Source organism: Choristoneura fumiferana, chromosome Z (assembly GCF_025370935.1).
Source record: "Choristoneura fumiferana chromosome Z, NRCan_CFum_1, whole genome shotgun sequence".
In the NCBI taxonomy this organism is placed as follows: Eukaryota; Metazoa; Arthropoda; class Insecta; order Lepidoptera; family Tortricidae; genus Choristoneura; species Choristoneura fumiferana.
In genome coordinates, this window is record NC_133472.1 from 14,707,093 (window position 1) to 14,734,338 (window position 27,246).

Consider the following 27,246-nt stretch of genomic DNA (forward strand, 5'->3'; position numbering starts at 1 on the left):
TATGTATAGGATCATACTATGCCCCAGGGTTACTTAGCAAAATCTCAGCACAAGTACTTTTTCATACTTACTTAATTATTTTGGTTCAATATGTGGTTGGATGTTACACTGTTATAATGTTAAATATTCAGTGTGGCTCTGGGAGCATCAGAAATCAGCCAAAACAAAGATGACCGGAGAGTTCAGTTTCAGATGGTTTCTTAGATTGGCTTCATATATAACATTTACTAGTTTAATATTTAGGTAACTATCTACACTAATTTTCTAGAAGATCCTGATCGAAAACATTCTTGTAATATACTTATACAAAATATCCTAACGTGTCTTCTTTATACGATAAGTACGAGTAAAAAGTGCAATGTGTAATGTACCCAACACGGCATTAAACCATATTACTTAACTACATTATAGTATAGTTAGGACTAGTTGCTTTTTAGACCACTTGCTACTTAGACCAGTTGCTTCTTAGACCGGTTGCTACTCAGACCAGTTGCTCCTTAGACCACTGGGGACTTAGACCAGCTGCTTTTAGACCAAGTGATACTACAATATTATCTATTCTACAGTGACATAATTTAAATTACAAGCTGGTAATGCTTTCACGGTACAAGTCTACGCGCATCATAGGTTCCTCGGCAGCCTAGGTCTTGAAACATTAACTTTGATGAAAGTTTTGATAGGTTTAATCAGACCAAAATATTTACTTTGAATTGCTTTGCGAATGGAGCTTATTTCTACTATTTTTAATGCGATTTATGAGGAAAAAACCGGTCAAGTGCGAGTCAGCCTCAGCGCCAGCTCTAGCCCTTGATCAAGGTAGAGCGAGATTGTACACCGCTTCTGCCTCTTTGAAACTGGAAAATGACGCCCCTTGCCATTTGGCCTTAAATTTTACCTCTTCTCTTGCTCTAACCCAGGGCTGACGCTGATTGAACAGACTCATGCGTTGAAGGTTCGGTACAAATAAAAGCAAACTACAAAATAAATTTGTATTTCATAATAGGTGGTAAAACGACCGGGCTGTTCTCTGCAACTCAACGTCTATGTGTGGGGCTAATTAAAACAAATTTGCTTAGTTACCTAGTTTTAATATTTTATTAAGAATAAAATATGCTAACAAAAATATCAAAGAATAGGATTTAATATTTCTTTGATAATATCAGCGGAAAATGAGGCGATGACCTTGTTGAACCTATTGAGGTAGTCAGTCAGGAGTTCTTCCACCATTTTGTTGAAGATGACGTCTATATTTCCATCGAATTCAGTGCGACACTGCAATTTCAATTAAACACATTGTATTTTTATTAGGTAGGTATAGTATAGGTAGGTACAAACTTTTATTTACCTTGCCCTGGTTGTTCTTGGGTCAAATCTTGCAAGTTCATTTTGACCTTCAATTGCCAAATTGACTTGAAATTTGATATATTATGTACATATGTAAGTTTGATTACAATGCAAGTACAGACAACAAAAAGAGCTTGTATTTTTTTAATAGAAATTTACGTAAGTGCAAGAAGATTTCTGGATGTACGAGCAAAACCTATTTAAACCTATGTCACGTTGGTGTACTTTGAACAAACAACGTAAACAAATTCACGTTGCACTATACCAAATACAGCAAATCAAGACTACCTAGGCTTTGAATACGCCATTACGCATCACACAGCTATTATATCTGTTCCGATCAAACTGATACGACAATGGAGCTTAGCTTTGACGTATAACATGATTTAATCTTCATTCTACGAGGCAAGTTATAGCAATGATTGATATACATGTTATTACGTATAGCTAGCTAGGAGCATGTTGCCTGGGATTAATCGATAACAAGCAATAACGTTCACCGACAGATATGCGCTGTTTTAAACAAAGCAGGTATTGTATTAGACAAGTGTTTTTTAGTCCTGGCTGGTAGTGACCATTATAACATTGAGTTGTTAAAATAATTGATCAGGTGAACAAATTAGGTAGGCAGGTATGAGGACTATCCCACTCCCACTACTAATTCCACTAATATTATAAATGTGAAAGTTCGTAAGTCTATTTGTTTGTTATCTCGTCATGTCTAAACCATTGAACCGATTTAGATGAAATTCGGTATACAGATAGTTTTTATCCCGGAAAATTGCATGGTCCCCGTGGATTTGCAATAAACGAATTCTATACGCGGACGGAGTCGCGGGCAACAGGCTATACCTACCTAGTAGGTAGCTATTGCTATTTAAACAGTTTAAATTTGAAATAAAAAGTCTGTTATAGGTGGTGGTGGGAATTATTAATTAAGTAATAGATAGGTTAGGTAGCCTAGGTACAGTTATAAGAACTTACGTAGATATTTTTGATACTGAAACCGGAGTTCTCGAAGTCCTCAATGGATGTCCCGTCTTGGCATACTTCAAGTATGATTTTAGTCCAGAATCTGAATTCTTTTACTTCAATACTGTAATATAGAAATAGGAAAATCCAATGAAATTTTTTTATCAGAAATGAGATTTATTGTTATATCGTCACATATATCGGTTTGGGGTCCATATCGGCTCGCATAGGTACTTATTAGAAGTCCGAATGTAATGTTTGTCATAACTCTTTTTTCTCAGAATCCAATAATTGTTCAGAATTTTATTGTTATAAAACAAACCTAACCTATAGTTTTTTATAGGATGGCCATTTAAAAATTTCAGAAAACTGTAAGGTTTCAGTGGGAAAAAAAATATGACAAACTATGATTCGGACAAAAATTATGACTAGCGAAGAGTATGCGAACTTTGGTGCTCCCATCGGTTTGAAATACAAGTTTTTTTTTTTAATAGAGACTGTACGTTACTTATAAAAAGGAAATTTGGAACAATATTTTATTGCCCAGCGTGGAAAAATAGGTATAGGTAGTCATTCACGATTACGCGTACCGTGGTTCTAATTACAGTGTCATTAATGTGTAATTTTGACATAATCACGCGTCTTCGTGGATGGCACTAGGTATATATGAGTGACATTTAATGTTCAAATTTCACATCTTACGAAGAAAGAGCAATTAGATTTAAACTTCGCCTCCATAAAAAATAGCTATAGGTAGGTAGGTACTTATAATGTAGGTACCTACTAAGCGTCATACTCCAACCAAATGAATAGTGACCGTATCTATGTGGAACCCATTTACAGAAAAAGATAGAACCAAATTGCCAGATAAAGAAAATCATAATGATTATGATGCTTACTGTGAGAACGTTCTAAGGCGAGTCAGGGACCAAATGGTTCGATAGTGTACGTTCAAAGGCATAAATTCATGAGCCACCATGGAAGCTTTTCATAGGAAAAGTCATTACGATTTCCTTGTTAGTTGACGCGATGTTACTATGACATTTACTGTGAAATGGTCCCATGGTGACTCATTTAAGTCCTCGACCGTACCTACCAAAAGAAGACACTTATACTTACTGCAATCTACCTTGTCCTGCTAGCGGCAACGCTCCCATTATATTTCCCTTCATTTCGTAATAATCTGGGAAAAAATAATTGTAATGTAGGTATAGTCAAGGGCAAAGATATCGACACGGCCAAAGTTACAAAAATATGTATACACGACTTTATGCACTTAACATTAAGGCCGTGTATACATATTTTTGCAACTTTGGCCGTGTCGATATCTTTGCCCTTGACTGTACAGTCAACCAATATGATTCCTAGGCCACCATAGAACCTTGTCATTGTGACATTCTAAGTCATCCAATAAGCATTGCTATAGACAAACCATCATTATTCACTATGGCAAGGTTGTATATAGTGGCCTAGGAATCAAATTGGTTGACTGTACCTACTTCGTTGGCACCTTACGGCGTTGGCTTAGGCTTGATCATACATAAATAACATGCGGGTGTTAGAGACATCATAATGTCAAGACAATGCCCGAATGCCACGCCATGCTCGCTGCTTACAAAAAAAATATAACAAAAAATTTAACCGACTAAAGTAGTCAATAGAATCGGTCAATTTTCTACATCTTTGGGACACCCTATCGTGGGCACACTTGATTATATACAGCACGAGCCAGCAGGAGTGATTGAAGCCCAATATTGCAGGTGAGATAGATTTTCAAATCGGTTCATAAAAGACGGAGTTCTGACGTAAAAAAACATTTAAAAAAAAATATCACCGAATTGATAACCTCCTCTTTTTTGAAGTCGGTTAAAAATAACACTAACTAGTAGACGGATTTGTCTGCGATGTGCATAACGCATACCTACGCCGCAGTAGGTATTTTGGTTTTAATGGAGAACTTATTCTCAAACATTTTAATGACTATACCTACCGGGTGTGGCTTGTAATACGAGCAAAAAATTAAAACATAGATCGTCCTCGTCAAACTGAACAACATTAGTTCAGCGACTTTTAAAAATAATGGAGTCTTTGAAGATTCCTTTTTTCATATAAATTAAATATTGCTATCAATGTACGCCATCCTAGAACACAACTGATGTCACCTGTCACGCTACAAAAATCAAGCATTTTGCTTCTTCGAATAAACTTAAAAGTGTAATAATATAAAAAAGGTGAGGTTTATGTTTGCGCATGTTTTAATTATTAGCTCATATTACAGGCCACACCCTTATAACTATTAACTACAATACCAGAATTCAGCATTAGAGTTGGAAAGTTGATATCGACATCAATGATAACTCGTGATCCTTCCGTTATGAAATCCGTTTTGATAGCCTCAAATCCCAATAAGCCATAAATAGATCCTTTAGTGATGTTGGCGCTTAGGCTAAAAGAAACAACAGAAATTTCATATAGGTAAAGTAGTTTATTGCATTTTAATTGAGTTTATTCATCTAAGCACGTTCAACATAAAAACAAGGAGACACCTAACCATACGAGCAAAAATATTTCTGAAAAAAAAGACTGTTACACATTTAGGTGACCTGCGATATTCGCTGGGTGCGCGATGACAGCGGACTTTGAACTATCAAATAGCTGGCTGCCATTACGAAGAGTAAGGAAACGAACAAATAATTTCAATTAAATATCGGTATTTACATATTATTATATTCTATTCGATCATGTAAATCTATAGTGTCGATAATAACGTTGACCTTTTTTATTTCCCGTCTAAAATGGCACAATCAATTAATTTCAGAACACGGACTTTCTCATGACTTTCTTCATGAGAAGTAATAAAACATACAAATTTAATCGAATAACGCATTTCTTATGTATATATTGCAGATGATTATTTATGACTGTAAGTAGTAGGTCGTTAGTAATGTAACCTTTTTGTGTATTTTCAGGTGATTTTCAGTTAAACATGGCCAAAATTAATTGTAAATTATAAAAACTGGATTCCGAGCGCACTATAGGTACTTAAGACATCGCTTTCCAACGACAAACAACAATAAAAGGAAAACAATTCGTTTTAGCTCAATATGCCCAAGATGTGAAAGAAACTAGTGAAGATCATAAATTCATAATGAGCCACACCATTTAAGTGACACCTTCAGTGACTTTGACGCCATACAAAACATCTTTCTTGTGGAAATTTATAGAATTTGTGATCACCGGTTTTCTATTGTTCTTGCAGTTAACTACTCAGCAGGTTTCGTGACGCATATTTATTTATTTTTGCTTAATAATGCACGAATACGTAAATATCTGTACCTAGTACCTAAATAGTGACAGTTGATCCGTCGAAAAGTTTCTTGTTTGGCCACGGCGTGCGCTGCGATCGATTCGTGGTTCCCCTACCTTACTATTCCGTACTTTGGCAAAAAACTTAGCTACTTATGTTACGTAGCAAGTGAACAGAATTGATAAGTAAATATGGGACTTAAGTCATTTTTCGAATATGCAACGTCGATTTCTCTATACCTACCGACACGTTACTACTACATACAACAGGTCATTTAAGTACATATAAGTTTTTCACCTATACCTACTTGTACTTACGTAGGGTAAGGGATTTGTGTCACCAGGTCTCACCGAACTTAATTCGTAAGTTATTACCTACCTATTAATTTCTCCCTCAATAATAAAGTATCTACGTACGTACTTCGTAGAAACTTATGTTACATACAAACTTACCACATAAGTGATCCACACAAGTCCACGTGTTGGTATTCAAATTCTATAGGATCCAACGCATAGCTTGGTTTTCCTTCACTGCCTTGTCTATTCTCGCCTTTGGTTACTTTTACCACTTGATACAATATCACATCTAATAAATGGTCACCAGCTAAGGTAGAATCTCCTGAAATAAAGCTATGAATTAAAAAAATAATTTTATCTACACCCATATCATAACTCCAATATGTATATGCGTTCAAAAACCGTTGGCAACGACTAGCATTAAACCACCGATTTTACTATGCCAACTAGTAGGTAACGTTATGTTCATTAGGTACAGTCAACGTCATAAATAGTTAAGTGATCACTTTTGTACCTTGTCACTTTAACGTCATGTTTGAAAAGCCATACGAAATTGTGTAACGACTTAAAGCGACAAGGTACTTAAAGTACTGTTACTAATGAGTTTCAAATTTGGAACAGTTGTCAAAATCAATAAAAATTTAAATGGGCCTCTATTCTGGTATCCATAGACACAACATTTTCTCGATAAAAGGCTGCGTCTCGTTTCATAAAACCACACTCGTGTTTTAAGGATTCCTATTACGTAACAGTTGCATAAACGACTATTAAAACCTTTTGGTAAAGTTATTTAGTTTAGGTATAGACTACCTATTTAGGTTTTGGCATTAGGAATTTAACTTTAAACAGATTTGTAAATATACGAGTAGGTACAACCATGAAAAAATACACACACAAATTAATAAACTCGAAGGCTGAAGCCACAATTTACTCATTACTAGTTTACTAGTACAACCAGGAGTTCGACGGCCTTAAATCAAATCAACGATACGAGCGAGATAAATGGGTTACAGACCTATTTTTTCTAATAAAGGTTAACCAATAAAGTATTTGAATTAGGCCTACCAGCTGAAGAGTCGATAGAGTTTATTAAAACGGCAAGACATGACAGCAACACTATAAAGTTCATCTTTCTAATTCCACTGTTTCCACTAAAACCAGTTAACTAAGAATGATTTTAAATGTCCAGAAAGTTATATTTTATACGTCGATTGTTAGATTAATGTTATAAGGTTATTGTTATCAAGAAAGTTACACAACTTGGATTGATTAAGGAGATTTAAATAATTATATATGTTATGGACTAAGTGATAAATCCGTCATTATTCATAATGCCTTTTTAATTATTCATAATACTGATGCGCATAAACTGTTTGTAATGAAGAAGAAGTGTATACGCGTTTTAACAAATACAAGAGTTTCCAATAGCTGCCGTCCACATTTTACTCGACTAAAAAATCTTACATTCGGTACCCTCATTATAGGTACATCATAGAAGCTGCACTTTTTGCTAGGAAAAATCCACATTTATTTACAAAAAAAGTGATCAAAACGCAAAGGCGTCAAAATGAAAATATATTGCAGCTGCCGATGTCTAAACTAGCCATTTATAAAAATGGCCCATATTGTCGTTGTATAATTTAACAAAGTACCACAGCATGTAAGGGAGGAAATGGGAGATAAAGTATTCAAACGAAAATTAAGAGAATTCTTAATTGATGGGTGCTATTATTCTATAGAAGAGTTCTTGAATGATAGGTCATTGATCGCATAAATCTTATAATTGTAATTTTGTTAATAAATAAATAAAATTAATATATAGATATATATAGATAGAGGCCAATACAAGACAATATAATGTATACATATGAAATAAGAACCAGCAAATTCACTTGTTGCGTGTTTCCACTGAATTGTGACTGAAATAATGATAATGTGATATGATAATGACAATGTATTTATGGAAAATAATTTCATTTTAATTCTTATTAAATATTATGTATAAATTGCTGCCACTAATTATTGTCCTAACAGGGTTCATGTCTTGAATCTAATTATACTATGTAAGACCTAATGTACGCATGATAACCTACTATTCAATTAATGAATTATGAATATGATCCCGGGCATCATGAAAAATTACCAGTATCAGATAGCAGTTTGATAATACCTAACTGATCAAATAATTAAATTGCCCGGGCATTACCTATGCATAATCTCTATCACATATTGGGCGGAGTAATAAAAATATATGCTTCATTACTATATATATTAACTTTATTGTTTGTTTTATAGAAGCATTTACCTCTATAATTAAATATCTTTCAAAATCTGTATACATATACTCGTAATGATTGAATTCAATTCTGTTCTGGCACTTGCTTCGCTCGCTCGGCTCTTGCATTTTTGTTCATGGTTGTACCTCCCATACACGTAAAGTGGGGATGATTTTTTTTCACTTCCACCCAATGTTGTGGGGTACCGTTGGATAGGTATTTAAAAATGAATGTTCGCAAAAACCATTTTTTGATAAAGTGAATATTTTTGGACATATTCACTCCGAAAGTTCAGAAAAATGTGTCCCCCCCCCTAAGTTTTGAACCGCGGTCTAAAAAATATGAAAAAAATCACGGAAGTTAAGCTTAATAAAAACTTTCTAGGAAAATTATTTTCAATTAATCAGTTAAGCAGTTTTTAAGTTTTTGTAAATTAAACTATAATAGTCCTATCTATACCTTCCGCCGCCTAACTTTACCAAAAAATTCATTGCCACGACTAGTACCACAAAAACTAATAATTCAAATAATTGAATAGGCACCGTTGAGCGATTCGAACACAATCCGGGAGTAACGTAAAGACGTCGCATAAAAAATGTATCTCAAAAATGCGTCAAAACAGGCAGATTTATATGGCGCGTGGTATAACTAAAAGTCGTATTTTAAGTCTACTTATTTTGTGACGGTCGGGAACTACCTACGACATCTCTATTAACGAAAAGTCTTATGGTTTAAATTCGGGTTAAAATTGGTAGTGACCGCGATAGTCTAACTAAAACATTGTGTTGTACGGAAAGTCTCTCTGAATTTGCATAAAATAACTCATAAACGCGCCCTATAAACATACCTGCCTACCTACCATGCCTAAGATTTAGGTAATTCACGGTTTACACGACGTATGATGCTGATGGGAGCTAGGGACTTCTGATTCTGTTTTATTCAGCATTAATTATAAATATGAGTGAGTGATGAGTGAATGAGTTTTATTTTAATACTTCTGTTTATAACACTATGGTGTATTTAAGAGGATTTCGGTTGAATATCTCAATAAGTCATTGGTACAATTTCCGCGTGAGTCATTGCTGAATTATTGGGCGTTACCTCGCAACCTAGCTTCCCATGAATCTCATGAATTGCTATAAAAAACATACAAATCCAACAAAGACTGGTTGAGCTGCAGCCCTTGACACATATAGGTATGCAGATCAGAGATAAAAGTTCATTGTGTGCGGCCATACCACCTGGCGCACCTAAGATCGCAGTGGATTTCGTAGCTTAGCTGTTATTTATTTATTAAAGAAACTGGAAAACAAGACAGAATTTTATGTAAGTGTACTTAACAAAAATGTTGAAGTAGGTACCTATAATACAGACGGCGTTTTAGAAAATTCACTTGCATTTTTATTTAGTTGATTATAAGTGGTAGGTGCAATTTCATTAATCTTATATGATTTGCAGGCAGAATTAAACTTAAATAGTTAAAAAGCCGTGGTGGCCTAGTGGTTTGACCTATTGCCTCTCAAGCAGAGGGTCGTGGGTTCAAACCCCGGCTCGCACCTCTGAGTTTTTCGAAATTCATGTGCGGAATTACATTTGAGATTTACCACGAGCTTTGCGGTGATGGAAAAACATCGTGAGGAAACCTGCACAAACCTTCGAAGCAATTCAATGGTGCGTGTGAAGTTCCGAATCCGCACTGGGCCCGCGTGGGAACTATGGCTCAAGCCCTCTTGTTCTGAGAGGAGGCCTGTGCCCAGCAGTGGGACGTATATAGGCTGGGATGATGATGATGAGTTAATAATCTCGTTGTGTTAAACATTTATTTAAATAAAGCGTTAGACGGTGTAAGTGAGGTCAAAAAAAAATCTAATATATATAAAATTCAGCCTTCAAAAAGGCTTGATCAATTTTTATGGTTTTTTTTGTGTACATTCGGTCGGTCTGGGAAAAGGATGTAAACTATTTTTCATACTTCTACGGGGACGGAGTCGCGGGCAACAGCTAGTTTTTTATATATTTTTGGCTGAATGAACCCGTGATTAGAAATTATAAAACATTTGTTGTTTTTGAGTTAAAGTTGTACGTAGACGATGTATTAGATGTTAGCATTGCCCAAGTGGACGTCAGCCCTAAGAAGCTAGGCAAATATTGTCTCAGAGCTGATGTATTACCATATCAGCATGGTGTCATGGAGCATTGTTTGCTATAGAAGGAACTAGAGTATTAGCAATTACTTTACGCAACTGCACGTTAGCAGTACCTACATGTTTCAAAGCCATTGTTTGGTACTAGGTACTACCTATTTGTGTTTGTCTCATCGAGTCATTTTCATATAGGTACTTTCTTATTTTCAGATCTTTTGAACACTTTCTTATCTAATCTAGCCGTCAGTGACCGCTAAGAAAAACAAAATAAACGCTATGTATGTACTTACAATCATAGTATTATTCGTAACACTAGCCAGTCGCAGCCTGTCGTCGGTTGAGAAAGTACTAAGTACCTACTTAGGTACTTACTCCGGCTTGATTGTTCCGTATTATGCTGAAGAAATTACTAATGAGGGCAAATTATACACCGTGTTTTTTTTGATATCCGTTAACTTTAAGGGGCCAATCTATAGGTCAAATGAAGTTAATTTCTCTAAGACACTAGTGGCCTAACTATAAGCAGGGGCACGTTTAAAAATACAAATTTTACAAACTAGGCGAGTGAGGTGTCATTTTTCCTGTAATAGTTGGAACATTCTCAAAACAAAATCATGCATAGATGTAGGTACTTCTTCTTCTTTTCTTAGATGTAGGTTCTTCGCTAACGAGTATTGTGTTGATTTATTTGCCTCTAACTGTACCTGAATGATATAATTTTTGTTATTGCCCGATGCTTCATTTGTGAATTAATGCAATTCATTTTTTTTATTATGTACTTAATAGTTAATTGCTTAGGTACGCCCATTTCAATATATCTATACCTACCTATTCCGTTAGCATTCAATATGTTTAGAAAGACAAAACAAAATTTACTCAAATTATCCATCTCGTATAACATTATTTTTCTGGATAACATGATGGACACACACTAGCTAAGCCAGGCCATTTGAGTTTAAGTTTAATGACCAGTACCTACAATCAGAAAAGAAGCGGCGCGGTATGAACAATTAATCCAATTATTACTATTTTGTTTACACTATAATCTAGTGGTAGGTGCCACCACCAAGGCGGTCGTATTGGTAGGTATCTTATTCGCTTACCCTACCGCCAAGAAACAGTGCTTCCTTCAGTAAAAGACGGCCAGTGAAATTACCGGCACACAAGATACTCCAACTTAGTTATGTATATGTTGGGTACGCATCTGTAATCCTCTGCTGTTGCTCGTTTTCTTCCCCATGTCATAAAAAAGTAGGTACCTATACTCGTATGTAGTACCTAATTATTTCGACATGTGGTTAGGCACTAAAATCGACATTATTGATTTACGTCGCGGCCTACACAAATAAAACGGGTCACCAGCTCTGCAGAAGTAGAGCATGACTGAAGGAAGCCAGTAAGATCCGTAATTAAATGACATGTTCATAAATCTACTTTGACCTGTCATGGTCTTAAATTGTTCCAAAGAATAGGTACCTCTGTACAATAAAAAAATTTAAAATACGCAAACCTGTACGTCAATAAAAACCATATTTTTATACCTACCTACATAAAAGTCACTTATTACTGGCTGACGCTCAGGCCACCCAACCTCAATCTAGACCTGAACCTATGGAGATAACTTGGAGTTTGAACCTAGAAATCTTAACTTTTTTAATAAAGGTTCCCTTGTTTTATTATGTACCTACCTAAACAGGTATCTATCGAAATATTTTGCTTACTTATAAGAACATATGCTCGGCTTCTCATTGATATAATGCTAAACGAAACTCCTGTATTTGTTCCAAGTATTTCCGTAAAGGCCGTGAACCTCGTTGCTGCGAGTACACTTTAAGATATAGTACCTAATAGGCATTTAACGTTGCGCTATTCACACTCGTAAAGCGACTTGTATAGGCACATACCTACTTTGTATTGCTTTCTAGAGGTAATTAGGTAGTATCGGTGATACCTGCAAGTTACCTAACGCATTTTGTGTGCTCAACGTAGTAGTAAGACAAAGTTCTCAATCCCTTTTGAAGGCGAGGCGAATTTTACGATGTTTCTTAAAACAAAGTCCATACGTTGCCATGAAAAAAACATAAAGAGTAGGTACCTAACTGGCCACGTATAAGTATGGTAATAATTAACAGCTTCAAAAGCAAGGTTTGTTTCTTGCGCGTGTATGTACCCATTTGGAGAGTTAGGCAATCGTTTTGCACAATGTTAGGCAGTGAATCGTCTGTGCCAGCATGCCACTATATTTTAGTCTCTGTTGATCTGAATTCATCCAGTTCGTGTCCCGTCGTAACCTTTACCATACACACCATACGGCTCGCATAGAACGCTCGGAGCCCACTCCATGGCGTAAAGATTAATCTACGCACAAATAAATCAATTACCTACCTAGATCATTCGATAGATAAATATAGTGAAACAGATAAACTGTATTGAGTGATAAATAAACTCAATAACAAATAATTTCGAAATTTATTTACCTAACAATCAAAAACTCTGGTTTCAAATGCAAAGGCCACAGTGAAAAGTTTTAATAATATACAGACACGTGAGTTGATAATGTGGCGAACTGGTTTAAATTCTACAGTATTTCTTTTGATTATATTTAACCATCTCAACACGACTCCCGCGTATCCTCACTGTAAGTACGTCTTTCTCTTAAGATTATCTCTTTGCTAAGAACTGTGCTAAATATTTCGAGTACCTATTACAGGTATTGCACTCAATGGGATTTATAGTTTTCCTTTTGATCCCTCAAGAGCTGATCAAATATGGCATCCAAATAGATCGAGCTGGAATGTCAAGTACTTAGCTAGGTGAGACTTAAAGGACTTTGAAAACTAAGTAGGTACTTAATTAACAGGTTCTTTTTAAAACTCAGCTATCTAATGTTAATATACTCAAATACTTTCTTATTGTTTCTATTTAAATAGAAAAACAAATCTTTGACAATCGACCTTAGCCTGTGATATCAAATTAATTACAAATAGATAAGTGCGATAGGTAGGTACAGGTGTCATGTTGTCGAATGGAAGTTTTTGTTAATGCTAATCCGAATCACGATCTTTTTCATTTATTTTTCTTCGTTTTTCCCGGGAGTATTCACCGTTGGTCAGTAGCTTTCATAATTACGTTCATATCGAACGATCATATTTAGACATCCACATTAAAAAGTATAAGTTAAAAGAAACGTTAGGAACTTAATTTTTTACGTAATTGACACATTTTTGAGGTAAAACGCTCGAGGAAACAATTTCGTATGGAAATATTTATTTTCTCTTTCATCTGTTTTCTGCTCTTTAAGTGGTAAAGCTAGTGCCACGAGACTTGATGTGAATGATTTTACACACACAGCTACAAAAAGAACTGATTGCACAAAAGGAGAATGAATGAAATGAACGTGTCAAAATCCTGCTGTCATTATACGACATGTTGTAGGCGTGTGTGTAATCAATCATTCACTTCAACTCTCGTGGCACTAGCTAGTATATGTACTTTAAGGAGACTATGCTTTTTACATCCGTCGACACCCAGCTGCTTAACCAATCGGCTGTGTCTTCTGCAAGCTCGATAGGTAAATATACCCCGCAGAGATAGAGCCCGCAGAAGGCAATTTAAATTGTCAATTTTTATTGCAGGGAGGTACTTTAAGAGTCAGAACTGAAACAAGAGCAAAAACTAATGCAATACATTGGTAGCTCGAATGTTACGTTTTCAGTGTCATTTCATTACATTACCTACATAAGCCCAAACGAAGACGTGAGTTATCCGTTACAATATCATTTAATATGTGTGAGTCTCACGGTAGTTTCATGTTAAAAATTACCTACATAAGGTTTAATTTTTGTAAGTTTCCTAAGTCGAGTCTATCTCACGAGAGCTTAAATGTATTATAATATTAAAGTTTCTTAATTTTAACATGCGTATGAAACATACTTTCAAATAGATAGCTATTTATTTGAATAGCTTAGCATTCTTAATTTCAGAGATAAGGATATTAGGTAAAAAAAATTGACTGCTCTATTTCGTTAGCTCTTGAGAATAGGTCGCATAAATACATACGAATTCATAGGTCAAAGGCAAAACCATTATCACTGAAATTGCCTGAAAAGAATTTTTAATCTTAAATAATTTATTGAATTAGTTGTTGCTTTGCTTTTAGTGTTCTTACAGTGTGGAGGAACTGCATGAACACACATTTCTGGCATAATCGTAGCTATCATGAGGTCGCGGGTGAGCAAAGTAATTGTTTCATTTCATTTTAATTTAACCTTACATTAACGTTGGGTAGGTGCATTACATTACTGGGATTTGTAGACTTGATTTACCGTGATCCTTGTGCAATATTGTAATTCGAAACATTACGTCGCATTTGCTTAAGGCGTTACAAATTGTGTGTAGTAATGAAAGTGCCGTCTTGAATATAATGTGGCTTTAACATTTATATTCTTTGCAGTGCGCGGGCCGCGTTACACAGTTAGCAATGGGCACGAAATTCCCAAACAGCCGTTTGTAGAGGTCCGCAACGCCACGTATCACGGTAGCGGGCCGCGGGAAGAGGCCCGCGCCATGTGCTCTGTAAAGACCCTCGAAGTTAACGCGACCGCCAACGCCACTATAACCAGGAGACTGCACGGAGTTGTTACTTCTAGTAAGTTGTCAAGTTTCAAGCTTTGGATCGAAATCGATTTAGAAAGTTATTTTTTGTATGTTATGGACCAAGTGATTTATTGAATAATGACAAGCTATACCGGGCCAAGTGATTAATTATTCCTAAACTTCATTATTTATCACATTGTCTGGTCATTATGAATTTAATAGGTAACAACAGTAACCAAGCAACCTACATCAATTAAATTATTTCAATATAAATAAACTTAAATGTTTAGCAAAACTAGTACTGCAGATAATTCGAGAATATACATCAATCTACAATATACAAAAATACTACAATCACTTCAAAAATACTGACTGCACAGCAAATTAATTACATCGTGCGTAGATACTCATTCCCATAGCAAAATAACTTTTATTGTCAATTTGGCACCGGAAAATTACGTACGACGACGAGCGGAGCGAGGAGGAGCGTTAGGTACAATTGCGACCACAACGCGCGAGCCGAGCGAGCGAAGCGAGCGTGCCGCGGTAGTGGCCGGCTAAGCGCCAAAACCTAATTTATTTAGGAAATAATTTGTCCTCTACTAGGTTATGTAATTTACTTGATGTAAAAGTATATAAATGCTGAAAATAAATTGATAGGTGTACATATTATGTTGTACTTAATAAATAATAAGATGACGTGTCAAATAAAATGATGTTTCATTTATGTAAACTGCCGTGTGTTATATGAAAATAGAAGCTAGATTTAAATAAATGCTGCTGTGCAATAATAAAAATGCTTTACTTGAAGATAAATAGCGGTACGCCACGAATTAAGTTGCGGTTTATTACGTAATATTTTGAGATGAGTATTTTGCTGTGCAATCAGTAATTTTGATGTGAATTCGGTTTTTTTTTTGATAAAAAAGGTCTTTTTTTGATGTGCGTTTTAAACGCAGCAGCAGTATTAATACTGCCCGTATGTTTTTAAATATAAATCGCACGACAATTTGATCTCGAGCGACATAAGAAATAGTATGCATACTGCCTGTCCTAACTTACGGTGCCCAAACACGGTCACTTACAGAATCGCAGAAAACCAAACTGAAGGTTTGCCAAAGAGCTATGGAGCGCAGCATGCTCGGAGTGGGAAAGATTGACCGTATCCGGAACACGGTGTTGCGTTCTAAAACACTCATTTTCGATGTTGGTTCAAAGACTGCTAGGTTGAAGTGGGACTAGGCCGGCCATGTCAGACGAATGGATCCACTGCGGTGGGCTAAAAATGCCACAGGACGGATGGCGACGGCGGGGGAGGCCCAGACGGAGATGGCGGGACGACCTGGATGTATTTCTCGACGACTGGCCTCAAGCTGCTTTGGATCGGGAGGAATGGAGGACATGGGGGAGGCCTTTGCCCAGCAGTGAGATATCAATCCAAGCTAGATAATAATAATTGCCTTATGCCCTACTGGCTGCCTTATTATGTCTTGCATCTTATCTGACCCGGTGGGAACTGTTCTGTGGTAGCTGATCTTGAACTGTTAGCAACTTTATTTTGTCTAGCTCTTGCTAACTACAACTACATTCCTCTAAATATGGCCAGTGGACATGGAGAAATTAATCGTTCCTATTTTTTTACCTTTATTTTTATTTTCAGGAGAGCTGCAGAGTTCGATACAGCGGCTAGAGGTAATTATTTTTGGCCAGATGCAGCAGCTGTGGCACAGTTTAGACGCGCTGCGAGAGCAACTCGGTGGCCGTGAAACTACGTACCCTGATCGCCGTACCATGATGTTTAGATTTAAGCCAGAGGGATAGTTCGATGTTCACATTGTGTAGGATAAACCGCCCAGTTATTGCCTATTTTTTGTAATTTGTTTTTATAACTGACCCAACTATCATTTAAAGTGTGAATCTCAGTTGAAGTGGGAGAAAGTATTCTATTACTGGCACGTTGATTTCATTAATTGGCACCCAGTTTTTGACAGACTTAAGTATATCCTTCATAAACACGTCTACCTAAAGTTTTACTACTTAACTTAATGTTCACATATTAACATCGATTCAACATATTAGTATTCCAGTGCTGAGTTTAATTTTCATCTCATATGCTGTGTGGGGATTTAGGATAAATCAAAGCGGAGTTGTAATTAAGTTCCATTTATTAACAAATTAGTAACTGAACTGATCAGCAGGTTACCCGGCCGCGCGAAGGATACTATCGCTCGGCCGGGCTACAACAATAAACAAATACCTTCGTTAGTTACATTTAGTTAATGTTTGTAAACCTACATGCATCTATTAATAAATTAAATATTAACAAATAAACAATTTATTATGCTTCCTTTCGATTAGAAACTATAATTAGAATGTACTTTTTGTAATAAGAGAAAGTTATATGTAAAAATATTGGTCGTTTATATTATAAATAACTAATTGAGACTAAAAATGTCAAATATATCGGACGGAAATAAAGTACCTAATAATATCATTTGTATGTAATTCGCTAAAATAACTAGCGATACTAGTTGAACGACACATCGGACAAATTCAGACGATTAAGAAATTTATTAGTTTTATTACACTGCTTACTCGTTTCGATTTTGATGTACATTTATATTGAATCAAATCAATAGTTTTTTAAATATCAACATTGACGTATTGATAAAATAAACTTTGCGCTTCAATTATTTACATAAAATTGTTTGACGGTACTCAATCTCGTGAAGCCCAATGATACTGCAAACATTGTGGCCAATGGAGTTTCTACTCAATAAAGTTACATTCTTCGTTTCATAATTGACCAATGTCAATACAGAACACAGGTACGAGTAAGTGTATATTGTATTCCGATCCAATTTTAAAGCGTAAACAAGGACGCCATTAATAAACGACGCCAAAATAATTAATCTGTTCAGTAAATCGATTATTTATTAAATTAATAGATCAACGTATTGTTGCCTATTTTATTATTTACAATACTTGATTTAATTCCAAAGACTGTTTATTCCAATTACAAAAGCAGTAACTATTTTTTAATTTTAAGGAAAGTAAATAAAAATCGCTTATTCATACGCGCATTAATCGATTTTTAAAATGTCAAATTTTCCACCATCTCTACGCTAGTCTATGCTACTACAGATTATACACATGTTTCAATCAAGAAATAACGTCAGATTTTGACGAAGATTTTTCAAATGAAAAATAAAGTGAATTTTGGTGAAAAAAGTGATTAGACATCTAGTTAAAAGACACGAATTATAGATAAATGTGTTATTGATTCGATCCAGTGGGTGTTTATACAAGAATTTTGATGAAATCGGTTTGTTTACACTTTTAATAAATTGGATAGGCATAAAGTATACGTAATATCAGCGGCTCGCGTTGTTAACTAAAGCGAGCTACAGTTCTAACGTAGTGTCTCTGTCGTACCACTCATATTTCTTTACTGGCGGTACGATGAAACTCCATAGCCAATTTTTATTTTTAAATGATGGTTGTTACAATGGTCGTGTGACGTCGGGATCGTTTGGGATTGTTCGCGCGGTCAGGCGGCGTTGGCTTGCATGTAGCGGCGCAGTTCCTCCTGCGTGTCGAAGATCATGACGGGGAACGGGGAGCCGGGCACGTGCCGCCCCGCCCACCGCACTTCCACCCGGTAGTCGCCGGGCTCCGTCGGTGAGAACTGACGACAAATTCGTGCTTACAGTGTTCGGGTTCAACCATCTCCACGTGTTACTCTTCACAGGCTAGCAAACCTTACATGCTTACGGTACAACAATAGATACGTTATCGATACAGATTTAACGGTCCACCGTTATCTTAATTTATGTAAAAATCATAGCTTGCTTTAGCATCTATGACGCAGGACGCAAACTATTTGCAGAAGTGGCTAAAAGTACCGCGGCCGAGTAAATTAAAAACACAACAAATTATTTTTGTCTTTTGTCGGTACTAAACATGAGCTATTGTATTTTTAACAGTTTAAATAATCTTGAACGGAACGGTGAATTAAAACTAAAGAGGTGTATGAAATGAATTCCTCATAGACTATTTTAGCAACAATTTTGTCGTAGTTAAATCCCGGTTCTAATAATAGATACAGGGTATAGAATATGATTGACCACAATAGTCATAAGTAAGCTCACCTTGCACAGTATAGTGCGGTCCTTTTGGTTCTCGCGCTGCATCTCGACGCGGAAGGCACCCTTGGGGCCGCGCACGCGCACCGTCAGCTGGCCGGCGCCCGCGCCGCGCGTGTCGCACAGGAATCGCGACTGGAACGTCGCCAGCACGCCCGGCTCAACGCCCGGACCGTACACGCGGACCTGACAAGCGTTTACGGTTACACCAGGTGTACAGTCGAGTTACGTTAGTAACATAAACTTGTGAGCAAAAATTTGATCAAAAATGTCTGAACACGCTTCTACGCTGTTAACAATAGTCGTGTTCAGATATTTTTGATCAAATTTTTGCTCACAATCACAAGTTTATGAACTCGACTGTACAGTCCCGAACCGGGATTGTTGAGCCACTTGCCTGTTCTGGGTTTTAATGACAACATATACTACGATGATGTATAAATCTGCTAGATTATTAATAGTGGCGAGTGGAAAAAATGTAGCACTGAATAATAAAATAATAATTTCGGTGGTAAAGACGCATTTCGTTTTAAATATTTACCGACATTTTATCTACATTATATCAATCAAAGTTTCATTCCCTTAGCGAAGTAGAAACACTTATAAATATACCTTGGAAGGATCCGGCGCGCCGGCAACTTTGAGCACGAACGGCGAGCCGGGCACGTGGTCGCCGGCAAACTGCACGCTGAGCACGTGCCGGCCCGCTTCCGCCGGCTTTACATTGAGCGTGAACGTGCCGTCGCCGTGCTCGTACAGCTCGCAGTACGCCACCTAGAAGGATATACTTAGTACACGAAGACGAACAAACCATATCGCAGCGTGGAGGTCACTGCTGGTTTGCTATAAACAAAATATCGCTAGATGGCTCCATTGGCGAGACTTCTGTTTGAGGTCTTGCATGAGTTTGGCTCATTTAGTTCAGGCGCAAATGTCAAAACTTGCCATAGTATGTCAGTGACGGGAAGCTCCAGCTATAGCGCGATTATGACCCCCTGTTTCACCATCCATTAATTAAATTTATTTGACGGATCAATGTGATGCTGTCTCTGTTTATATTGTTGGAATAGACGGAGACGGCATCACATTTATCCGTCAGTCTTTTTCTTCTTCTTCTTTACCTTGTTGGGGCCGGTACAGTGAGCGGTGAGCTCTCCGGGTCCGGCGCGGCGCGTGTCGATCCAGGACCGTATCTCGCGGCCAACCACGCCACCGGCCAGGCCCGCGCCGGAACATACTACGCGCGACGCGTCGCCGCTCTCTGAGCCCGCCGTCACGTTCACTGTCAGCGGACATCCTGCGAACATACGAAGATACTTGAATACCAATAAAAAGAAGATTAATATAAAGGAGAAAAATTACAAGACAGTCAAACTGTATTATCGCATGCAGCGAATCTACGCCGCGTTAGGGTGTAAGCAAAGCATAATTCGCGCTCCCTCTAGAAATAATAAGGGTAAAATGTAATATATTTTTTGCTAACAAAAAATACTTTATGCCGAGTTTCTTGCGGCCCATTTTTCTTGGCAATGATGTTCTTTCCCCTTTGCAGCCTACTTACAGAATAAACGCTTTGATTTTGATTTTAACATGAACTTTGCTGTCCCTGCTCTGTCGCACGCTAAATTTGAGCGGGTACTCACTCAGGTTGTACACTTACTTCACGCTCAAGCCACTTCACTCTGACTCGGGAAAAACCGAGACAATGATCGGAAGAATTCCGAGGCTAGGCAAGGATGCACGAAGTTACACAAAGTACCTACACTTTGGTCCGCCAAACTTTGAAAAAGTTCGCGAGTTGTGTAGTGGATGTCTCATATTAGTATAGTATACCTTTAACGAGGCGGCCTGCCCACGTAACACGCAGTTGGTGGTCGCCGGCGCGTCGCGGCGTGTAGCTCGCGCGCCACAGGCCCGGTCCGGCTGCCGCCAAAGCTACCGGAACGTCGTCGCCGTCCGGCGCCGCTAGTGATGCCTCGGGCGCGCCCGGACCCGCCGCACTGCCATCTATAACACATGCTACCATTGCAATCGAAACCAAAAGTGGGCGTATTGAGCTAATTTTTGGACTTTCATGCGGTTTTCGGTAGCATTCGGCGTCGTGGAGTGGATCCACCACCCACCTGGTAAATTGTCGTAATTACGTGGTTATACATTAGTTTGTGCATTTATGCGAATGTGAATGATAGATTTATATTTATGTCGCAATTCAATTTTCATCTCCTTTTTGTTTGTCCTTCTTGCCGGACTGATTTCTAGGATTGCCAGAACGAAGTGTGCTTTACATTACTTGAGGCAGTACACTCTAGGATTGCTTCCGAATTTAACCCTTTATAAGGCCCCATTTATTGGAGCATACTACTACAGAATCAAAAGCAGCTATCGAATACGTACCTGACAAAGGATATTTTTAAAGCTAGTCGTATTTTCAACAATTACAGTGGAAATTGTGACGTATAATGAAATTATAAAGTTCAATTTCCAACTCAATGCATCTGGTCGCTAAATCGCCTCTACCTTATTAAGGGTTCCGTGCGTTAACTTCAACAAACGGCTCAGTTTCTTAATAGAAACTATGTGGCAATTATATTTTCGGACGAATCGAAACAGAAACATTTTCACAGTCATTATTAAAAGTCAAATTGTAAAATCCACAAACTTGACGAGTGACATCGACGTGACACATAAGAGACATAAGAAAAACTCACTTTTTGACATTATTTTGTGTGAATTAAAACCGCTTTATTTACGGATTACAAATAAACATCATAAAAGCACCTTTACACTGTTTTACTAAGCATAGTTATCTTAATTCTTGATTATCTCTTTAACAGTAAGAATTAGGTTACGTCTTCGAGAAATCAACTAAATTTGACCTGTTGAATATTTTCCCTTAAAGTTAACGGAGGTAAAATAGTAGTTTGTGCAACTGTTACGTAATAAGCATCCTTAAAACACGAGTTTCATAAAAGGATCACACGAGTGTTTTAAGGCCTAATTACGTACAGTTGTATACATTACTTTAACTACATCCATATATTAAATCCTCTATCATGCGTTCAAGAACCATTGAGAACGACCTGCATTGCAACCAGAACTATGTCTGCCCCACGAGTTCCTGCGCCTGTGCCACCGCTCGATATCGATTTCGGTATCGTAATGAACATTTCGTAATGCCGTGTTCATAATAGAATCCAATGTCGTAATGCTGGTCATTATCTATGATGAAGATTTACTATATGGGTGTGGATAAAATACCATTTTGTATACCTCATGCTAAGACAAGTGCGAGTACTGTAGCACTGACCTATCGTGAAGACGGCGGGGGTGTGCGGCGCGGCGTGCGCGAGCCCTCGGCCGGCGAGCGCCACGCGGTCGGCCGTGCTGCCGGCCGCCACGAGCGCGCGCCGCGGCGCCCCGCCCACCAGCGCGCCGTTGTACGTCAGCTCCAGCTCCTGCTCGCCGCTGACGCCCTCGGCCGCCGTCAGCGTGACCACCGCGCGCCCGGACACTGTCTCCACGCCTGACAATTGGGTACTATTTAGTCCGTCAGTTAGATTATTGGAAAATATTAATTGGACACGTATTTTTTCTATTGTCAATCAAACAAAAAATTACAAAGATGAAGCATGTCAATGTTCAAGATTACAGTACTTTCATTGTAGCATGGTGCGGGTGACAGCTGTCAATATGTCGAAACTTGAGTCGATAAAACTAATAAGTTAAAATTTAAATCCTAATTAATGTCATAATTAAACCGATTATTAAGCAAATTTTGATGACAATATTAGTGAAATTCTAGGTTGGAATATTATTTGCCACTTTAGTAAGGCTAAACGGAATTTACAAGAATGTTAGTTACTTACCAATTAATAAGTATCAATATAACTCAAGATCCATTAGGTCCCATCACTAAACGAGTCTCTGCTGTTACATTACATGCATATTACGTTTCTTCACTTAAATTGTGCTTTGAATTTTATTAATAGATTATAAAAATCAATTTATTTCGTATAACATACTCGTAGTTTTTTATGTTCAAACATTTTACGCCCGTCATATTCAAGCTACAACTGAAATATAATTCCATATATTTAGACCGCAGCAACTTTTTTTGAGTAAAACGAACCGGTGCATAAATGTCACCCGCAACATGCTAGAATGAAAGCACTGTAGGGGCCCGTGACGTCACGCTATGCTAAATAGTATCACGGCGTGATGTGTCGCGGACCTCTGGCTAGTTAATTATGTAAAGGCCCCAAAGAAGGGGGTTGTCAAAATATCTACATGTCTTTATATCGGAGGGGAAAGGGGCGATTTTTAAAAGCTATTACGAACATCAACTCATTAAAGCCCTCACTCTTCTACTTCGGGATGCTAATAGACTCTAGTTCGTGATTCCTCATTTACCGTCCTAACTTTTTAACTTCTGAAACGTCCTGTGGTTTATAGGTACTTACGCTGGTGCCGGGCAGCCAGCAAGCACTCTAGCGTGCCGGGGCCGGCGTTGCTAGTGTCCAGCACCAGCTTGGAAGGCGCGCGCACGCGGCCCGAGCTGTCCGCGCCCCAGCCGCCCACCGGCACGATCGCCGATGTGTCTATCACCTGCCAAAAATTACACGTGAGAAGGTCGCTTGGGGAAAAACGAAGGTGACTATTACCTTTTGTAACACGGTATTTGACTATTTTATATTAATTTAAGATAAGACAGATAAAGAAATACTTGCTCGTGACGTCACATGCAAGCCTACCTATTTGTGCATCTTTGCAGATGTAAGTAGATAGAAAAAAAACTGAAGTGAATGAGCCGGTTGTGGAGTTTAAGCTCAAAATGATGTACACAACCGCTGATTAAAGTTATGGGAGGCTGACTGGTGCGAAATTGCTGTAGTATGACGCAGGAAACCTTAACTAGCACGAACTGTTGTCTGCCTCTTTGTAGTCTTCTGAACTCAAACTCGATACGATTCCACCGTTAATTTTTTATTTGAATATTTATGCCTCAATCAAGTCACCAAATTTTGTACGACCTGGTTGCACAATTTTCGGACTTACTTTGACAGAGAAAGGGCTGCCGGGAAGCGGGCCCGCGGCCGTGAATATCCGCACTTCGTACAAGCCGACCACGAGCGGTATGTACGCGCAGAGCCATTCGCGAGGGGCACCCGCGACCACCCTGCATTCTAATAAGCCGGAATCCGTATCGTCCTCTTTGCCTTCAGTCAGCTTTTCCACCTGATTCAAAAGAAATTACGGAATTTATAGAACGCAGCTAGAGCTTGTGTTATGTCATTTATTGGATCAGGCGTTACTTTGCGTAGGTTCATATCAACCTTACGATAGCTAGGTCTATGCATCAAACGTGTGTTCATGCAGTTCCTCCACCTCCACACCGTTAAGCACTTACACAAAATCACACAATCTCAACTATCACCACCACTACTCTATGCTCACGCGTTTATCGAACTCAAGCAAAGTTCATCATCAGAAAAATGTAACACAATTGTTCAACTGTCTGATGATGAACTCTGGTTGAGTTCGAAATGCGTCAGGGTAGTGTGTGGTGGTGATATTTGGGTTTGTGTAATTTGTGTTTTTACATTTTGTTGCATAGACGTGCTTTAAGGTCGCGGGTGAGCAAAGTAATTATTTAGGGCGTCCGCTGCGTTAGGCTGCGTCTCGACCAGAGATGTGCGAGGATGTGTTGCGAGAAATGTGTTTTTACCTAGCTATTGGGAGGGTGCGAAGTACTAGGTGGGTAGCAATGAAATCTATCGCAGCGCTCATAGTGGCCAAAAGAAGAAATAAGCTAGGCTCTGTCATCTGTCATACTCATATGAATCTGTCATTAACAAAGCAATTTGTATAGACTTTAACTACCTACCCTACCTACCTAGTTTTAGTAATAGATGTTTATGTTATGATGCGAGCTTGAATTATTGAACACTGTCCCTGTTTTGTTCTTAATTCCTCACATCTCGGACATGTCCAGCAACAATTTTCCTTATGAAACGGTTTGTGGTTGAAATTTTATATTGAGTGATACTCACAAAACCGGTCTTCAAAATTATAATCATTTTGATCTGAAAACGATATTTAATTTATTACTAGCGCTATAATAACAATTATTTAATTTTACTATTATTCAAAGAAACCAATAAGATAGCTTTATCTTTTCGTTTCACAGTAAAAGTACAACTAAACATGAAGTAAACAAACCCTGATATAACAAAAATAAAACACACTTTTTGAATAAATTTTACTTACATCATTTAATTTTAATGACTAAAAATGAATTCACAACCTCTTGTCCACCCAAATCTCGGTATCACAGTAATTTTGTATTATAAATTAATACGTTAAATTGACGTTGTTTTTTAACCCCCCACGCAAAAAGAGGGTTGGTATAAGTTTGACCGCTATGTGTCTGTCTGTGGCACCGTAGCTCTTAAACGGGTGAACCGATTAGAATGCGTTTTTTTATTTGAAAGCAGGTTTTCTAGCGATGGTTCTTAAACATGTTTTACCAAAATCGGTAAAGCCGTTTTTGAGATATTGAAGTTTGAAGTGACAAAGTCGGGGGTTTTTCAACTTTTTGTTAGTTAAATACTTATCCAAGCCAAGTATAGAAACGCTTCATTCACGTAGCCTCGCTCCGCTCACCTGTTTCCACCAGAGCGGTGCTGTGCAAGGATAGGCAAATGAAGCGTTTCTATTGGTTCATTAACACATTCCTGCAACACATGTTTGCACATCTCGGGTGAAAACGCAGCCTTAAGGGGGTGCAACGCGCGGGCGTCCGCGTGGCGTGCACCAGCTTAACGCAGCGGGCGCCCTTACAGTTCCTTTATGTTATGGTCGTAGACGTGACATAATACAGCACGTTGATCCAAAGAAAGTACATAGAAATGATTGTCACTATCCGGCAAAGGTCTGGAAATTAATCGTATGATTTCTGGTGATTACTTTCTGCTCTTCTTCACATTAAACTAACATAGGATTATAATTGCTGTTGCTATATATTCTTACTTAGCACAGCAGGTTGCTATTAACTCGCGGGGCAATAGGCGTTAAGCTAACCAGTAATACTGGCATTATTTGACGAAAAATCTAATAATGTTATAGTAAATTCGCAATATTGCTAATGAGGGTTCCTGAGACAGGCTAGTTGGCGCTAATGTCGTGAACCAATTGCAAGTGAGACACGATACGAGCGTCATCTAGCGATATTTTTCCTGTCAAGAAACCCCCATTGAAAAAATTTCAAAATAATTAGTATTTCAACGCAGAAATGTAACTGGAGAAAACACAAAACTATAAAGCCACGGGGTTGATTATGGTGACGGATGATATATACTTATTATACCATTTGGTTGCAGGACCTTTCAAATTAAAGAACCATTGGCTCGAGAAGAAGGTCCTCCAACCACTTGGCTATCCAGTGGACAATTCGTTAAATCATTGGTTTTGAGGAGTAAAATAAAAAAAAAGGTTCGGAAGCAGTTTGTCATACATTGACAAGATTGTGCGTGACACTCTATAGCACCCTGTCGCAGTCAGCATATGCCGCACTTATAAACAATGCTTGATAAGGACAGCTTATGCTCGCTGCGTCAGGGTTCCACGGAGTGCCACATACGAACTTGTCAAGTATCAATGAGTGTTTACCTGCACAGTGGGCGGCGCGTGGTCCGCGCAGTGTATGGTGAAGGCGGCCTCCTTGCCGACGTGCGCATGCGCGAGCCCGGTGCCGGCGCAGCGCGCGGCGCCGCTGCTGCGCCCGCTCAGCACGCCCAGAGACACGGGGCTGCCCGCCACGGGAGCACCTGACACATACTATCTACAGTAACCGGCGATAAAGATTGCAAATCGGTCTTCGGAAAAATACGATTGGCTGTTCACGACGATTTCCAAACACTGGCCACCGTCCATCAATCATCGTACTTATTGACGTTTTATAATTAGTTAAAGTCAAATTAATGACACGTAAACTTCGGATATCTATAGAGAGCTGTTGCAACTACTAGAAAAAGGATAGTTCCCTCTTTTTCCTAAAGATGCCATCGCATAATTGAAAGTTTTAGGGGGTTTCAACTCTTTATTATATATTTTCATCTAAATGCGTCGGTACTCTATTGCACCTGTGCAACGACTGATAAACATCAC

The 27,246-nt window shown here is 38.1% G+C and overlaps 3 protein-coding genes across 4 annotated transcripts in view; 1 reads left to right on the top strand and 2 right to left on the bottom strand.

Moving 5' to 3' along the window:
* Positions 1-1,062: 1,062 nt before the first annotated feature.
* LOC141428677 (uncharacterized) lies at positions 1,063-7,094 on the bottom strand. Its single transcript, XM_074088684.1, has 6 exons — positions 6,985-7,094; positions 6,076-6,241; positions 4,626-4,762; positions 3,436-3,499; positions 2,329-2,440; positions 1,063-1,272 (listed from the first exon to the last, which is right to left on the bottom strand). Exons 1-6 carry the CDS (start codon positions 7,046-7,048, stop codon positions 1,126-1,128), a joined length of 690 nt encoding a protein of 229 aa, XP_073944785.1. The 5' UTR covers positions 7,049-7,094; the 3' UTR covers positions 1,063-1,125.
* Positions 7,095-13,569: 6,475 nt separating this feature from the next.
* LOC141428686 (uncharacterized) lies at positions 13,570-16,977 on the top strand. The gene is made up of 3 exons (XM_074088694.1): positions 13,570-13,910; positions 14,793-14,987; positions 16,596-16,977. The coding sequence occupies exons 1-3, from the start codon at positions 13,826-13,828 to the stop codon at positions 16,754-16,756; spliced, it is 441 nt and encodes a 146-aa protein (XP_073944795.1). The 5' UTR covers positions 13,570-13,825; the 3' UTR covers positions 16,757-16,977.
* A 105-nt stretch (positions 16,978-17,082) lies between these two features.
* jbug (filamin-type immunoglobulin domains fbug) overlaps positions 17,083-27,246 on the bottom strand; it is an 81,665-nt gene continuing 71,501 nt past the window's right edge. For both annotated transcript variants that reach the window (XM_074088608.1, XM_074088601.1), the window contains exons 46-54: positions 26,749-26,906; positions 24,136-24,315; positions 23,541-23,685; positions 22,388-22,603; positions 20,914-21,087; positions 20,202-20,377; positions 19,693-19,854; positions 19,087-19,266; positions 17,083-18,623 (exon numbers count right to left, since the gene is read on the bottom strand). In XM_074088608.1, the coding sequence (XP_073944709.1) occupies positions 18,486-18,623; positions 19,087-19,266; positions 19,693-19,854; positions 20,202-20,377; positions 20,914-21,087; positions 22,388-22,603; positions 23,541-23,685; positions 24,136-24,315; positions 26,749-26,906 (1,529 nt within the window). In that variant the 3' untranslated portion in view covers positions 17,083-18,485. The remainder of the gene's footprint in view (positions 18,624-19,086; positions 19,267-19,692; positions 19,855-20,201; positions 20,378-20,913; positions 21,088-22,387; positions 22,604-23,540; positions 23,686-24,135; positions 24,316-26,748; positions 26,907-27,246) is intronic.